This window comes from Eleutherodactylus coqui, chromosome 9 (genome assembly GCF_035609145.1).
Source record: "Eleutherodactylus coqui strain aEleCoq1 chromosome 9, aEleCoq1.hap1, whole genome shotgun sequence".
NCBI classification, from domain to species: domain Eukaryota; kingdom Metazoa; phylum Chordata; class Amphibia; order Anura; family Eleutherodactylidae; genus Eleutherodactylus; species Eleutherodactylus coqui.
This window is the reverse complement of record NC_089845.1, coordinates 106546076-106561790: the sequence shown is the minus strand read 5'-3', so window position 1 is coordinate 106561790 and position 15715 is coordinate 106546076. Positions and strand designations below refer to the sequence as shown.

Here is a 15715-nt window from a genome sequence, read left to right as displayed (position 1 = left end):
AAATCACTGCCGTGGACAGGGGGCCTTAGACAACTGACAAAAATCTGCTCAGCCCAAGTTCTAAAAACCAGGATATTCATGACGGATCCTCGCCATGGCAACTTCAAACAGCTGATCAGCAGAGGTCTGAAGCAGACCCCCACCAATTAGATATTAATGACCTATCCCACCTAATGATCAAATAATGTGAAAAACTGCATAAAAAGTATACATACTTCGTCAATCTGCCCCATGCACAACATAAACGCGGGAATCAAAGAGGGTAATGCAAGTAATCACACTGCATAAGGTCCCCACGCACATCACTGTTAAGGCTCGTTCAGACATGTGCTGTTTTCACGCACTATAGCTGCAGTGCTGAAAAGATTGTGTGAACGGGCTACTTCAAGCTACGTGAAATTGCCCGTTCTTATGATCTTAGGTGCGTGCTGCATGCACAGAAGTTACCTGTGGTATTCAATTATTTAGAAAAAAAAGGGGGTGTGGGGGTGATAACAGAAGGTACAGGGGCAGGCGGTGGAGCAAGGGGAAACACAACAATACAATGATAACATGTGATATACAGTTTTTAGGACACAAACGGGATGGGGGTAGTACAGGAGGTATGGGGCAGGAAGGGTAAATGATAAGCAAAAGTGGAAAACCATAGGGAGGGGAAGGGGTAAGGGGCGTATTGTGTGTGTGTGTGGGGGGGGGGACTAGATTAGGAGGCTTAGTATGCATCTTTGAAGAGATGCGTCTTCAAGGCGCGTCTAAAGTTCCGTGTGTCAGGGATGTTTTGGGGTAGAGCATTCAAGAGTATTGGTGCTGCTTTAGAGAAGTCCTGGAGGTGAGCATGTGAGGTTCATATAAGAGGGGTGTTTAGTCTGAGTGTTAGCATAGCAGAGCACGCGGAATGAGTGATGTATGGTGGCACAGTGCCATGGAGATCATTGTGGGTGAGGGTGAGGAGTTTGAATTGCGTTCTGTAGTGTATAGGCAGCCAGTGCAGTGACTGGCATAGCTCAGAGGCATCTGAGAAGCAGTTGGATAGGAAGATGAGTCTAGCAGCCGCATTTAGTAGGGATTGGAGAGGGGAGAGGTTGGTGCGGGGAAGGCAAGTGAGCATTGAGTTGCAGTAGTCAAGTCATGAGGGATGGACAGATTTTAGCAATATTCCTGAGGTGCAGGTGGCATGTTCGGGCCAGAGATTGGATGGGAGGTGGGGGGGGGGAGGGGTAAAGGAGATGAGAGAGTGCAGTGTGACCCCAAGGCAGCGGGCGTGCTGTCTGGGGGTTATGATGGTGCCAGACATTGATCTGTAGATGTTGGGGGAAGCTCGGCTGGTTGAGGGGGAAAGAGAAGTCAGTTTGGTATTATTGTATGTTGACGCCACCATAAAGGCCTGGTGGAGCCAAGATTGACAGAGGAGTAACGCCCCCTGTACCTGATTGGCTGCACAGCGGCCTGGCCTGTAGTTCCTGGCAGCCCACAAAGAAAAAAATTTTAATGCAATTGCTTAAATGTGAGAAGCATATATGGCCCCGGGGCTGCAGGCACTGTGACAGGGGGCCTCCACTGTGTGCATCACCACAACAGCAATAGGACACACATGCAGAACACTCTGTGGCCAGGACGGAGGGCTCATCCTGCATTTGCCAGGGACGCATCCGCTGTGACAGCGCGCGGCGTTGAGTCATTAGCCAGCCGGGATGCAAGACAGGCTGTGGCCGGGACAGATGGCTCATCCGGCGGTCAGGAGGGACGAATCCCTGAGAAGCATGGTGACACCGATAGAGGGGAGAGTCTGTGCTGCAGCGCGTGCATAGTTTTTTTTCCACCCGTGCTGTCTTACGGTGACGGTTACTTTTCTTCTTAGCCTTACTTTCTGAACTGCTAATAATGTAACCCAAAGTGGAAAAGTAATTCTCAACCTAAGGCAGCACGGCCGGCAAAAAGCAATGCACAGTCTTCTAGGACCTTAAAGGCTTGACCCAATCGGGAGCTAGGGGTGTGAGAGGGGCGTTTCTGCTATCAAACCCCTAACCTCCAGTGGTGTCAAGATACAATAATACTGGTCAGTTTTTGAGAGGTTAAGTTTGAGGAAAAAGGAGGATATTGTGTTAGAGAGAGCAGACAGTCGGTCAGACATTACATACAGTGGTAAACCAAAAGACAATTTCAACAATAGGATTGAAGTCCCTGCTCCCAAGAGCTTGCAATCTGTAATGTCACTTTATTAGATCATTTAGGTTGGATATTTTCAATTTTCTCTTTTTTGTATGTTTTTTTTTCATGGCACTTGCACTTTATTAATATGCTGACACTTTAATAGTTATGTCTTTTTAACTTTTACTTTTTTGAATTGAAGTGAATTGGCATTATTGATTATGAAATATGCTTTGTCTATGATAGGCTGTAACATTGCATACAATATGACAATATTTATATTCATCTTTGATTTCTGTATTGTTTATACGTTTTTTTTCTACCTCGATGTTGTTTGTTCTTTGATACAATATAATTCATTTATGGAATATTTTTATGTTGTTGGATACTTACACTTTCGGGGAGGGCACAAAGTATGTGCTGCTTTCTGTATGGGTTATATCATCAAGCTCAGTAGTCTGCAACCTGTGGATCTCAAAATGTAACTATACTCTATATACCCTGACAGCCGCTACTCACCGCTCCCACGCGTCGGCACCCGAACTTTTTGTCTCAAGCGGGCAGGTACTCGCTAAGGGCAATGCTCGCTCAAGCAATTGCCCTTAGCGAGTATGCTCGCTCATCTCTAGTGCTGTCACATAGACTTTTGGCGTAGAGGGAACAATGCTGAGGTCCAAACCTGCCCTGGCTTAGCAGCTAGAATGGCTTAGAGGAAACCTTGCCATCAGTGTAGATGAAAGCTATGGACAGGTCCACATAGTGGAATGCCAGAAATAAACCACTTGTCCATCTCCAGAAATCCCAGAGAGGTGAATAGACCAATAACGCATATGTGTGACTATTGCTCCATTCATACAGGGACACTTGGGACCTCATTCTCGTGATCAGCCCTCCATTTCTCACCTGGCATGTTATTTTCATGGGCCAACCCCTTTAATTGGTCACTAATTTTTCAACAAACTAGTTGGCTTATGATATAGCCAATGTGATAGCCAGGAAAAGTGCAAATCATTGTCTTTACCTAAAATTTTGTTGCGCTGAAAAGTCACTGCATAGTGCTGCTCTGGTGGTCTACATTGCTACTAACTTGATGTCCCCCGACTTCTCTGAAATCCAACTCTAGTAGGAGACCTCAAAATGAATTATAGGAAGTCGGTCTTTTACTCCTGTCTCATGTTGCCCACAGAAGTCTATGAAGAGAGGAAGGAGGAGTGGATACTGCTTTCTCTGCCCAATGTTGCATTCACATTTACAATGCTCAGCTGCAGTATAATGTTCTCAATGCTGTTGCTTCACTGTATATAATAGATAATAGGGAGAATAGAATCTCATCATCTCTGTATACAGTTTATGGGAGACTTCATAACAGCTAGTCTCCACCCACCAGCTCAGGGAAAAATGAGAATTGGGCAAGGAGCCTGCAGAAGGGAAACCTGGTGAATATTTCTAGACAAAAAAAAGTCATAAAATGGCGAGAAATTGTGCCACTCCTCATGTAAGCACGACAATTTATTCTGAAAAGTTACATCATAAGAGACAGGAGCGGGAGCACCCTATCTGGCTTCATTGATGTCAGTGGGGCATGAGGCATCCTATGGCACTTCTGCTCCCGTCTCCCATGATGCACGTTCAGCCTACTGCACTGACAGTGGACTGGGAGATCAGGTGATGGCCCAAGATCTTGTGTGGCAGGTCCTGGCGATTAACTATTCATCACCTATCCTGAGGATAGATCAATAGTTTTTGCCTGGAAAATCCCTTTAAAATTCCTTTGGTAACATATGGCTAGAGAAGCTGATCCTGAAAGGTGGGCATGAGTGTATGCAGCAATGGCTACTTCCTGCCCACAAATACTATCTTTCTATTCCTCTCAAACTTAAAAAGTAGATATCCTGTTGTGAGCTTGAAAATAATGAATAAGTCCGCATACACACAGCTGAACTGAATTCTTCATGCGGAATCCGGCCCTGGCAGCAGTACCGGCTTTCTTAAATCTTCATATGTACTGCAGATGATTTGCACGGGTGGCCATTGGACATGCGCAGTACTGATTTTTTTTTTAACTCCTGCTTTTTCAGCGTCATAACCTAGCGATGACACAGAATCCACCACCTTTCCGCAATGTCAATTGTGGGAGGGCCGTGGACCAGACGGTTTCCATTGACTTAAAAAGAAGCCATCTGCGCAGAATCCATGCAAAAATAGAGCATGCTGTGATTTTTCATCCGCGAGTGGAAACCGCAATTGGTTTCCATTCGTGTGCATAATGAATCATTTTTGCATAGCATGCTATGGACGGTATTTGCTGCGGAATCCGGATGCGAACACCTACTTCGGATTTCGCAATTCAAATCCGCCTGTGTGTATTCACTCCAAGTCAGTTAGTATAGGGGATGCTTACCTGCTATTTAGTTTCCTTAGATCTTGCTGCTTGCTAACATAGTTTTATTAGTTAGGGGTTTGACCTTTTGACTACAGTTTAGGTACTGTGCCTACAGGGAGTCTGAACCCTCCTTTCAGCCGGAGAGTAGATAACACAGACGGCATGCTGTGTTCTCCACCTTCTGTCAGAGATTACATTGCATTTAGCTGACAGCCTGTGCAAGAACAAAGGAGCTGTGTGCAGAGCTCAGACCACATGCTGTGTTCCGCAAACAGCTCCCAGAGACTCATTTATATGCAAATAAAGCTGATAAAGTGCTAATGGACACTAGTGTCCATTAGCACGTTATGCAAAATGATCATTAAAACTGTCAATATTTCAATACTTTGAAAGATAGTTTTTGCATGTAAATGAGCCTTAAGACTGGCCGGAGTACATAGCTCTTGGCCGAATGCTGGCAGACAGATATATTGCTTGACATCCCTATACACACGCATGCTAAGCCAAACGTGGTGTTTTCAATATACAAAGGAAAGAAAGCCGCTGGCAGACACCTCCTCTAGCGGGAGCTTATCTCCCCAAGAGCTAAAGGATCAAATAGATGAAATCACAACGCCCCATTATGATCTCATGACATGTGCTGTTCGGGAGAGTCAGAAGGCTGCCATGTACATTAAATGATTGTCTGGACCCACCAAAGTTGGCAGATTTGGCCGATATACAGTTAATGTATATGGTCAGCTTTAGGTCACTAGCTATCAGCAAGTTGTGCTAGAACGTAGAAGCTAGAGCGATGACCAAATGAGAGCCTTGGCTCATATGACAATGAAAATGAGCAACTCAACATGGTTACTGTAAGGAATACTGGAGTTTTGAAGACAAGGCCCTTTATGTCTCTCCATTTCTGTACTTTAGGTGCAACATATCGCTCAGATCCCAAATGGCCACAATACATTCAAGTAAATGAATGAAATTAGTTCGAAAGAATCAGTCCTGCCTCTTGATGGTTCATGTATTCCAATAATGACACACAGAGCTGGTTTACTCTTCTGTATTTTATTTCAGACAAAAAATACGAAAGAGGATTACTGTACATTATCTTGAAAATCCTATAAACCTCATCAAGGTTGGCACACTTTCATAAAACACCAAGCTTTAAAAAAAATTCAGTATGGGATAAACAAGCTCCAAGTCAAATCATCTCACAGCATAATGTATTCCTAATGTCAGCAGCAACCTATGTTTATGATCACATACGAACACGACAACTTATTTCACACAATCATTCATCTGTAAAAGGATTAGCTATATAACTCATTAGGAAAGAATGTAAACCCCCGCTTTATAGATTTTTTTTCTTAAAATCGAAGACATAAAAATAAGCAACTGCAAACGGTTATCTTTGATCCCTCTCAAAATATGGCTCTGTTAAAAACACATTAGTAAATTACAAAATAAAGTTGACTGTTCTTTTACTTTACATAATAAAAATCACATCTTTGGAAGATTATTGCTCGTCCTCCCTACCCTGGAGTGATACTTGTATGGAAAATGACGTTCCACCCTTTGTGCTAGTACAACCAATGGCCTAGTTTTGAGGATTACAGTCTATAGTAAGTACGGTTACGGTGTTGCTGGGTTTCAGATAAGTAACCTATTAGTGGTAAATAACCCTTTAAATGAAAGGAAATCTGCTTTTAAAATACATGAATCTAATATGTATTAAGACACCTAAACATTGTGGACACAGCCATTATGAAGGCCAGGAAAAAATAGCCTACCAACTTGCCTATATGTTGTGATATCACGAAGAATGTTGGCTTTCACACAACAAGCCCGAGTCCCATCACTTAAAAAAAAATTAATTAAAAATCTACCTAAATCATGTTCTTACTGGTGTAGGTAACAGTCTTAACCCAAATCGACTTAATGGAACATCCTTAAAAACCAGCTTGGAAGTACTTCAAAAGAGGGTCTAAAATGAGCAGCAAATTGGAACCAACATCTTCTATATTACAAAATTGCTCAAGAAGAAATTTTGTGCTTCTTGCGACACCAAATTTTAGTTTGTTCAAGTTTTAGTTTCTACAATTACCACATTTTATTTCCCAAGATCTTCGTGCCCCCCCTTCTCCTTGAAGAACATGCCCAAGCCACATCTAAAAAGGACACAACACCAGTGTACAAAAACCGACAGCTTATGTTGTGGAACACTTAAGTCTAAAAAAGTACATCATGGCAATTTCCACACATCCGTAGACTTCATACAAGGCAAGGAATCCAGAACACTTTTCACAGTTGCCAAGGAGAACGTACGAGACATCATCCACTTTGAAGGTCGACACTGCGTTGTCAATCGGCTCAATGTCAGAACATACTACTCACACCATGTATGTGTCCTTTACCCCTGAGTACTGTCCAGCCTGACAGAGGAAGAGATCAGTAGAAAAATACTATATAGTCTGAGAACCCAACTCAGAACACAGTTGCTATATTATTAATAAAGTATCAGAAGCAGTGATGTGCTATGCATAGCACAGGAGAAGATCCCTACAAAGGTGCAAATATTTGATACTAGTATGAGAAAGAAGAACAAAACATGGGTCAACGTGTTGTGTAGTTCACACCATAAACCCATATGTTGTAGTGTATTATAGCCTAAATGTCATTGTACACAAACACCTACGTAGAAAACGTGTTGGTAAAACACAAAAACAAGAGATCACACATTATTTTCCTACATAAAAACAATGAGCTTTTCTTTCTTAGTGTTCCGAATAAGGTCCATTTAGTCATTATAAATTACACAAGCTCACATAAGGCTCACGCAAAGCCTACAAAAGGTCTAGGTATTCACCCACAACATAAGTTATATATTAACATCTAAAAAAACAGACCCACTGCTTCTACCTCATAAATAGATGAACAAACGGTCAATTAATAAGGGTAGTACAAACGAATACTACAACGAAACAGAAAAAAACACAAGAAATACCCACACGCATCTCAGCTAGATTGGAATGGAAGAAAAATCAAAAAAGTTACCTAAAGCTTTAAAAAAGGAATTCATACATAAAATGTGTACCCTAAAAACTAGAAATATAGTCTAATGTGATAGTGTTCTCTCCCAGAGACTCAGGAACTGCTGCTTTGTAATATACTTCATGGGTTCCATTAAACCCTCTGTTCCCTTGAGAAGTATTTGGTTAGGGCTGGTCCTCTTGATGTAGGGGCGGGCTTTTTGAACTTCTTAAGTATCTGTAAAAATAAGGGGAGATCTAAATTAAAGGACCAACCAAATACATATGAAATAATGATTTTGCTGTATTAGTACAATTCTAAAAAACATGTGGTTTACATTTATTCTTTAGCAATGCTTGCAAAATAGACTTGCATTGTGTTGGGTAGTGGTATTCTATCTGGGGTGTGCACTTAGGGTGAGAAAAATGATACTACTACTACTACTACTACAACCATCTGGTTACTTAAAAATCCATGAAACTTCTTAAAACTCCTTGAAACACATGCCTCGAGCCACCTTGGCATCTCTAACAAGACAACTCCACATCACTGCAAAAAAAGTCAAATGCCTGTTGTGAACCTTAACGGCCATTATTTGGTTCTCTTTTAGAAGGCATAAACCCATACTAGTAAGAAAAAAAATCTCAATACAAAACTTACAAGAGTGATAGCTGGGACTGCATGCTATGTAATAAAATAATTTGGGTATGATAGGTCTCTTAGTATCATACTTGATACATTTAAGTAATGCTGATGTGATTATGACAACTAGCTGCCTTAGATTATATATAATTAATGAGGCATTATGATAACATAGTATTTTTATCCTATGTTATGATAGTTTAACCTATCACACTATAGTTAACCCCAGATTAAAACCCATCTCCACTGATCTACAGTAGTCTACAATTTACGTTACTACTAGTGATGAGTGAACCTTTTAAAAGTTCCGTTTAAATTAGCTTGAACGAAAGCAATGCTCCTAACCCTTTCCAATCCTATTTGTATCCTGGTTTTCCTAGGTGGCTTACTCTTTTTCTGCCGTTATACAACGGCGCTATCTGCTGGCTAAAGCCAGTACTGCATGAGGTGACACGTTGGATAGGCTCTGACAGCAGAGAGGCTGGCAATATACAGTAAGAGAACCCCGACGGATGTCTTCCAACATCGGAGCTGTACAGCCTTAAATCATAATGTCTTCAGACGTCAGACAGTGGATTGGAAAGGGTTAAAATTGAAGGAGAAGCAGCATAAGGACTAGGTAGAAACAAGGACGACAGAAAAAAGACGAAAGATAAAATTTTAGTGGGTTCGGTCAAGACGAACTGCAGGTTTGGGTTTGAACCTAACTTTTAGCAAAGTTTGGCTAAAAAAAGGGTTCACTTTACACTAGTTACTATTTTAAAGAATTTACAATTCTTTTAATGAATTTACAACTTCCTTGGGCAGCGAATTCAATAATCTCACTGTTCTCATAGTGTAGAATCTTTTTCTACGATATTGGTTAAGATGGAACCACCTTTCCTCTAAACAAAGTGCATGATCCCTTGTTAGAGCTCCTGTCTTGGGTTCAACAGATTATTTAACAGGCCATTATATTGACCTTTAATGCAAGTACAGTAAATAGATTGGCGGTCACATACAAAAGTGCAAAATTCTTTCAGGTAATCATACTATGAAAGCTAAACCAATACAATCCTTTCTAAAGCTGGCCATACACCATAAGATATGTCAGCTGAATGCTTGTTCGACTAAAAACAACCCCTCCAACTTACAATACACAAGCATGCACAGTTCTCAAAGCGGAGAAAGCCTCCTCTGGCAGCAGCTTATCTCTGAAAACAATAGGATCAACATGTTGAAATCAAACTGTCTGAACCTTCCCTTTCCTAACATCTGCTGTCTGGGAAGAGACTCAAGAGGCCAATTTAAACATTAGATGGTTGGTCAATCCCGCCAAAATTGGTGGGTTTGGTTGACCTGAATCTATTGAGTATGGCCAGCTTAAACAGTATATCCAGTAGAAGTCTTTTCTAAATTGCCTACTAGCCAAATTATTTGGTGCAACCAATATGGCTCTGCTGTCACTTTTGCAAAAATGGCTGCCACAAGAGGACAGGACAATGCCAATACATATCGAAGAAAAAAATAAGAGCAGTTATCACTCTTGGATATTTACTTTCATATACTAGTGAAAAGAAAGAAATATTTACTGTATTGTTTCGCCTGAAAAGATCAGGGAACGTGATCTATGCAAATGGTGTTGTCCGAAAGCAGTTTTTCATTTTTATAGGAATGCGTTTGTAGAAACGAAATATTCAGTAAGTCTATGGTCCCCTAGAGCTTTGCTGTGAAAATAGAACTTCTTATTTGCCATGAATTTACTCTGCCTATTACTGTCCAATGGAGAAAAACATGTTGCCAAGTATGGTTTTCAATGATGGCTTTCAACTGCCCTGACACAAAGTCATTGGCCAAATAATCCAATAATATTACCCATCAAACACAAGGCTACAAACTAAGTGCTGTCTGAAACTGAAGGTAAAAAGGGAAACAAGCTAGTACCCAACAGGGCTCCACAACGAACTTCAAGTAATTTGGTTTTCTTTTCCTGTGTCGTAACAACTTTGCCAGGATATTCCTTTGGCCACGCTCTATGCAGGAAGCATTCTTCCACCCATAACTACAAACGAAATGGCTAAGGCCGGCTGTCCACGGGCGATGTGGTATCCCGCATCGAAGCTCCGCAGCGGGAGCCGCCGCCGAATCTCCGCCGGTCAGTCCTATCTTATCGATAGGCTGACTGCGGAAAATCAGGGCAATTCGCAGCATGCGGTCCGTGCCATATTGCTGCGTCTTCTCGCGGCAATACCGTGATTTTCTGGCGCTACAAAGTCGAATTTGGTGCTACAAAAGGACTTTGTAGCATCACATGCGAGGATTTTCAGGGGGTGGGGGAAGCTTGAAATATAAGTCCTACCCTGAAAATAAGCTCCAGCTGAATAAAAAATAAGTATACATCATCTCTCCCACGCTGTCCGGGGCGCCGATGCAGCTTCTTTTCAATCCCCAACACTGTTTCTCTTCATTATCTTCTGGCTGGGGATTGAAAAATCCCTGCCTTCTGGAAGCGCTGGCTGTGATTGGCTGATGCTTAGACCCAGCTGCGGCAGGTTGGAGAGCGCTTATAGGGGGATGTATGTGTTTTTTAAATTTTTTTTGCAGCTAGGGCTTAGATTAGGCTTTGACAGTAGGATTTTCTGTTGTCAAAGTTGCATTGCACCACACGAAAATCGTGTTTTCGTGCGATGCGATGCAACAGAGAGGAAGGCTTCATAGGGAAACAAGGGCTAAAAAACCTCACAAGTTGCGGGCATATCACCGGACCCACGAGGTTTTTGTGTCGGGTTGATGCATGCTACAAAACATCGCATGTGTGAAGGAACCCATAGGAAAGCATGGGTTTCCCATGCGATTTGTAGCAACGCGCCAAAATCATACGACTTTGTCACCCAGGTGAAGGAGGCCTTAACTGCCTGTTTTTTGTTTTTTCTATGGGAAGTCTAGGCAAAAATGCCAGAAAAAAACAAAGTCATATTTCTCTATTGACTTGCATCTAACATGTGGCTGTAATGTGTTTGCCAACAAAAATGTGGCAAACCCCACATGAAAAAAGGCACGAAATCATGGTGGTTTTCCAACAAAATGCTAGGCCTCGTGTTAGACCTCATGTCCACGGCTAAATTGTCATTTAAAATCCGCAGCGGGTCACCCGCACGCGTGATCTGCGCCCCATAGGGATGCATTGGACACCCGCAGGTAGTTAAATACCTGCGGATGTCATTTTCCCCTGAGGCACGGATTGCGTGTGCGGGGTAAACACCCGCAGCATGCTCCATTTTTAGTGCGGGTCTCCTGAGGGGACGGCTCCCGCAGGCTTCTATTGAGGCCTATGGAAGCCATCCGGATCCGCGGCACACCCGCACTCTCCAGCGCGGGAGTTTAAAAAAAATGGAGTGCCCGGCGCATGCGTGCGGCACGCTGCCGGCGTGCCGAGCACATCCGACGGGCCGAAGAAAGAAGATCCGGCCGCGATGGAGGGAAGATCCGCAGCATCCGGACAGGTAAGTTTAATCTTCTTTTTAGCCTTATGTCCGTGGGAAAAGAGGGACCTGCTGTGGGATTCTGCATGGAGAATCCGCGGCGGGCCTGATTTTCCCCGTGGACATGAGGCCTTAAACCAAGTGTTTCTCTCCCACCAGTCGTATTTAACAATCATCTCAGTTCGGTAATTAGGGGGCATGTCAGTTATATTGGGACCACATGCTACCGGGCAGGTTGTATATTATCAAGGTGTAGATCCAGCCAACCCATCAGCAGAGTCTCCTATACAGCAGGCCAACTGTAATATGTAGTAGTATGCCTGTAATATGTAGCACGTCATTTGGCTTTATTTAGCCATCCAACGGTGAGGTCCGTTATCACAATGCCCACTGTAACCTGCAGACTCATCCCTTAATCCTTTCTCAGTGTAACCACATTAAGGACCTCTGGGACAGGAAGCAGTACTAAATTAAAGTTCCTGTGGGGAGAGAACAAATAATTTGCTATCCTTTAGGCAAGCATAAGTCTCATTATCCATCAGAACACAACACAGCAACAACAAATTAATTCACGTATCCAAGGCTGTTCAGAGATGCTGGATTATTCCTCTTGGTGTCATCACAGCAATTAATTTTGGTTTCCTGACTACAAAATATCGCAAATCACTTTGTTTTTAGCTTTGGTTGAGATCAGCATTGCCTTCACTTATCGCCTAGTTGATGATAAAACTCATGAGTCGAACTCTAATCTTGGTGTCCTTCATGTATATTTAAAAATGGATCTCCAATAGCCATGGTTTATATTTAATGATGGCAACCACGATGCAGCACTGTGTCCATCGCACAGCAGAAACCACTGGCCCCCAACAAACCTCTATGACTTAAGGGTCTGTAAAGTTTCATCGTTTTGACATGCAGCACCAATCTCCCCATCAAACCTGCCCAAATCTATGACAGTCGCTCTGATGCAAACGTGAGCAGTCTTACATATACGCCTGAAAATACTTAGAGGATATGTACAAATATGCTACTTATTAGTGCAAGAGAAAACGCACTTTGTATAGTTTTTTTGCACTTTCAGATGACTTCTCAAAATAAGTTGCCATTTGTGTACATGAGGAACACAATTTCTGGCCATTTTATGGCTTGCATCCTACATTTTCCCCCAGTACTCCACTCTGCAGGCTGTATTTGTGATTTTCAGATTTTTCTGGCAGCACATCTATGACTTATTTTCTCTCCTCCTCTCTATAGGCATCTAGGGGCAGCAGGAGTCATACCCCCGTTTCTTCACTTTTCGTGTTCTATCTTATTGCTATTACTAGAGACAAACTTCACTTGACCACAGGAAGTTATCAAGAAAGGAAAGGAGACCTAAGTGGCTAATGATTTTTCAACACAAAATCATTATTTTAAGTAAATAAAATGATTTGTACTTTTGCTAGTTATGACATTGGCTATCATATTAAAGGGGTTGTACCATGATAGACTTATCACCTATTAACTGGATAGCCTATAAAAAGTTTGATTGGTGGGGATCGCACCACTTAAGAACCTCACCGATCCCAAGAAAGGTGCTCCGGTCCCCACTTAAGACCCTCACCGATCTCAAGAAAGAGGCTCCCCCCCCCCCCCTTGCCTTCTTACAGCAGGATCACTGCAACCCCCACAGTGAGGAGACTACATAGAGTGGTGACCAAAGAGACCCAGGTGTTTGTACTCCGCTATTTCCGTTGGCCTCATTGAAATGAATGGAGTGGTGAAGTGCATATGTGACTGCATCTATATTCAGTCTGAAATCACTGCAGGTGGGTACAGGAGGCCGCAGTGAAAAGCGTAGGGGAACACGGGATCCCTGTTGTTGAGATCGAAAGGGGGTCTCAGCAGTGAGACCCCCACTGATCAGACTTATCACCTACTCTATGGATAAGTGATAAAAGCCTATTGTGGTAGAAACCTCTTTAACACAAAGTAGATTGTGACAATTTAAACATATTGACTGAATGCAAGAATGACTCCATCTTCAATAAGCTGCTTTGTACACCCTACTGTCAGCCAGAATAATGGACACATACATAACAACGTGCCTATGATTCAGCAGAATGCGGTTTGGTCAGATTAGTGTCATGAGGCTGTACTGATCTCATCAGGCAGAAAGAATGTTATGGCTTGAGATGCATTGTCCGAGAGCATTGTAATGCAGATGGAACAATAAAACAGAGATGAGATATGTATCATTTGGCAATCCCTGCTTGCTGGATTACGTGATATGGTCCGCCGTTTAGACAATATAAGGGTGCAACGGATAAGCTGGGTGCAGTGTAACCTTCTAAGAGCAATTTACCAAAAAGAGCTGGTACCAAAAACATCAAGCTATAGAAATACATTAACAAAACCTTTGATTTACCTGCATGTTCTCCTTGCTGACCCTCTGAAGCGTGTCTACCTTGTTCTGGAAGAAACATGACAAAGATTTTCATTTTGGACGAAAAACTTTAGCGAAAGCAATCATTATCAATGATTAAATCAAATCTTCTTGAGGTCTCATTCTTCCCATGAGAATACTCCTGTAGCACAGCCAACTTTCTGCATTAAAGACAACAAATGAACTTGCTGTACTAAACCTAATAAAGGCTGCATGTGTCGCCATGTCTTGTAGAATTCCGTGAAGCGTCAAAGATATGTCCTTGTCTTGTCTGCCTCATGTTCACTGGAAGCGGAACTGCTCCATATGGTCTTAATGACTCAAGTTGTTGATCCAGCTCTGATATAAAAATACTAGCAGACATATCCAGCTTCACCAGAATTAATATGAAGAAGCCCTTAGCGAGGAGTCATTCAGTGAGTGAAAAATCAGTGAGGGCTTTCACATTTATATATACAGATGTGAGGTAGGTTCTCCTCAGTATATACATATAAGGGCTTCTTCACATGGGTGTATTTTAGTTCCGTCATGACGGGACGAAACGAAACCACTGAATTCAAGAGTTTTGTTTTCTTTAGCGGTATTTTTGCCCATTAAAAGTATGGCCGAGAAAAGATAGGTCTCGCCCTATTTTTATCGCACGTACTATTAACTACGTGCAGGAAAGGTAGGGCACGACCTATCTTCCCACTGTTTTTTTCAAACTTGCGTACTATGGCACAGAGTTTGGGGGGTCCGATAAAACAAAAAGAAAAGCCCTGGTTCATGCGCAACTACGCTCCATAACAGCGAGAATAGTTGTGCCTACACCAGTGTGTGTTTAGTATATACACATAGAGGTGAGATACATGATAGATTCTCCTCAGTATATACACATAGAGGTGAGGTAGATTCTCCTTAGTATATACACATACAGGTGAGGCAGATTCTCCTCAGAATATACACATAAAGGTGACGTAGATTTCCTTCAGTATATACACATAGAGGTGAGGGAGGTAGAGTCTCTTTAATATATACACATACAGGTGAGGTAAATTCTCCTCAGTATATACACATACAGGTGAGGTAGATTTCCTTCAGAATATACACATAGAGGTGAGGTAGAGTCTCTTTAATATATACACATACAGGTGAGGTAAATTCTCCTCAGTATATACACATACAGGTGAGGTAGATTTCCTTCAGAATATACACATAGAGGTGAGGTAGAGTCTCTTCAATATATACACATACAGGTGAGGTAGATTCTCCTCAGTATATACACATACAGGTGAGGTAGATTTCCTTCAGAATATACACATAGAGGTGAGGTAGAGTCTCTTCAATATATACACATACAGGTGAGGTAGATTCTCCTCAGTATATACACAGAGAGGTGAGGTAGATTCTCCTCAGTATATACACATACAGGTGAGGTAGATTCTCCTCAGTATATACACAGAGAGATGAAGTAGATTCTCCTCAGTATATACACACAGAGGTGAGGTAGATTCTCCTCAGTATATACACATACAGGTGAGGGAGATTCTCCTCAGTATATACACAGAGAGATGAGGTTGATTTTCCTCATTATATACACATACAGGTGAGGTAGATTCTCCTCAGTATATACACACATACAGGTGAGGTAGATTC

The 15715-nt window shown here is 42.2% G+C and overlaps 2 protein-coding genes across 3 annotated transcripts in view; both read right to left on the bottom strand.

The window, feature by feature from the left end:
- Window positions 1-3058, bottom strand: part of LOC136578684 (aspartyl/asparaginyl beta-hydroxylase-like) — a 74630-nt gene extending 71572 nt beyond the window's left edge. The window contains exon 1 of the mRNA XM_066578872.1: window positions 3052-3058. Within this exon, the coding sequence (XP_066434969.1) occupies window positions 3052-3058 (7 nt within the window). The remainder of the gene's footprint in view (window positions 1-3051) is intronic.
- A 2510-nt stretch (window positions 3059-5568) lies between these two features.
- Window positions 5569-15715, bottom strand: part of LOC136578315 (aspartyl/asparaginyl beta-hydroxylase-like) — a 100253-nt gene continuing 90106 nt past the window's right edge. For both annotated transcript variants that reach the window (XM_066578286.1, XM_066578287.1), the window contains exons 17-18: window positions 14063-14107; window positions 5569-7789 (exon numbers count right to left, since the gene is read on the bottom strand). In XM_066578286.1, coding sequence (XP_066434383.1) covers window positions 7782-7789; window positions 14063-14107 — 53 coding nt within the window. In that variant the 3' untranslated portion in view covers window positions 5569-7781. The remainder of the gene's footprint in view (window positions 7790-14062; window positions 14108-15715) is intronic.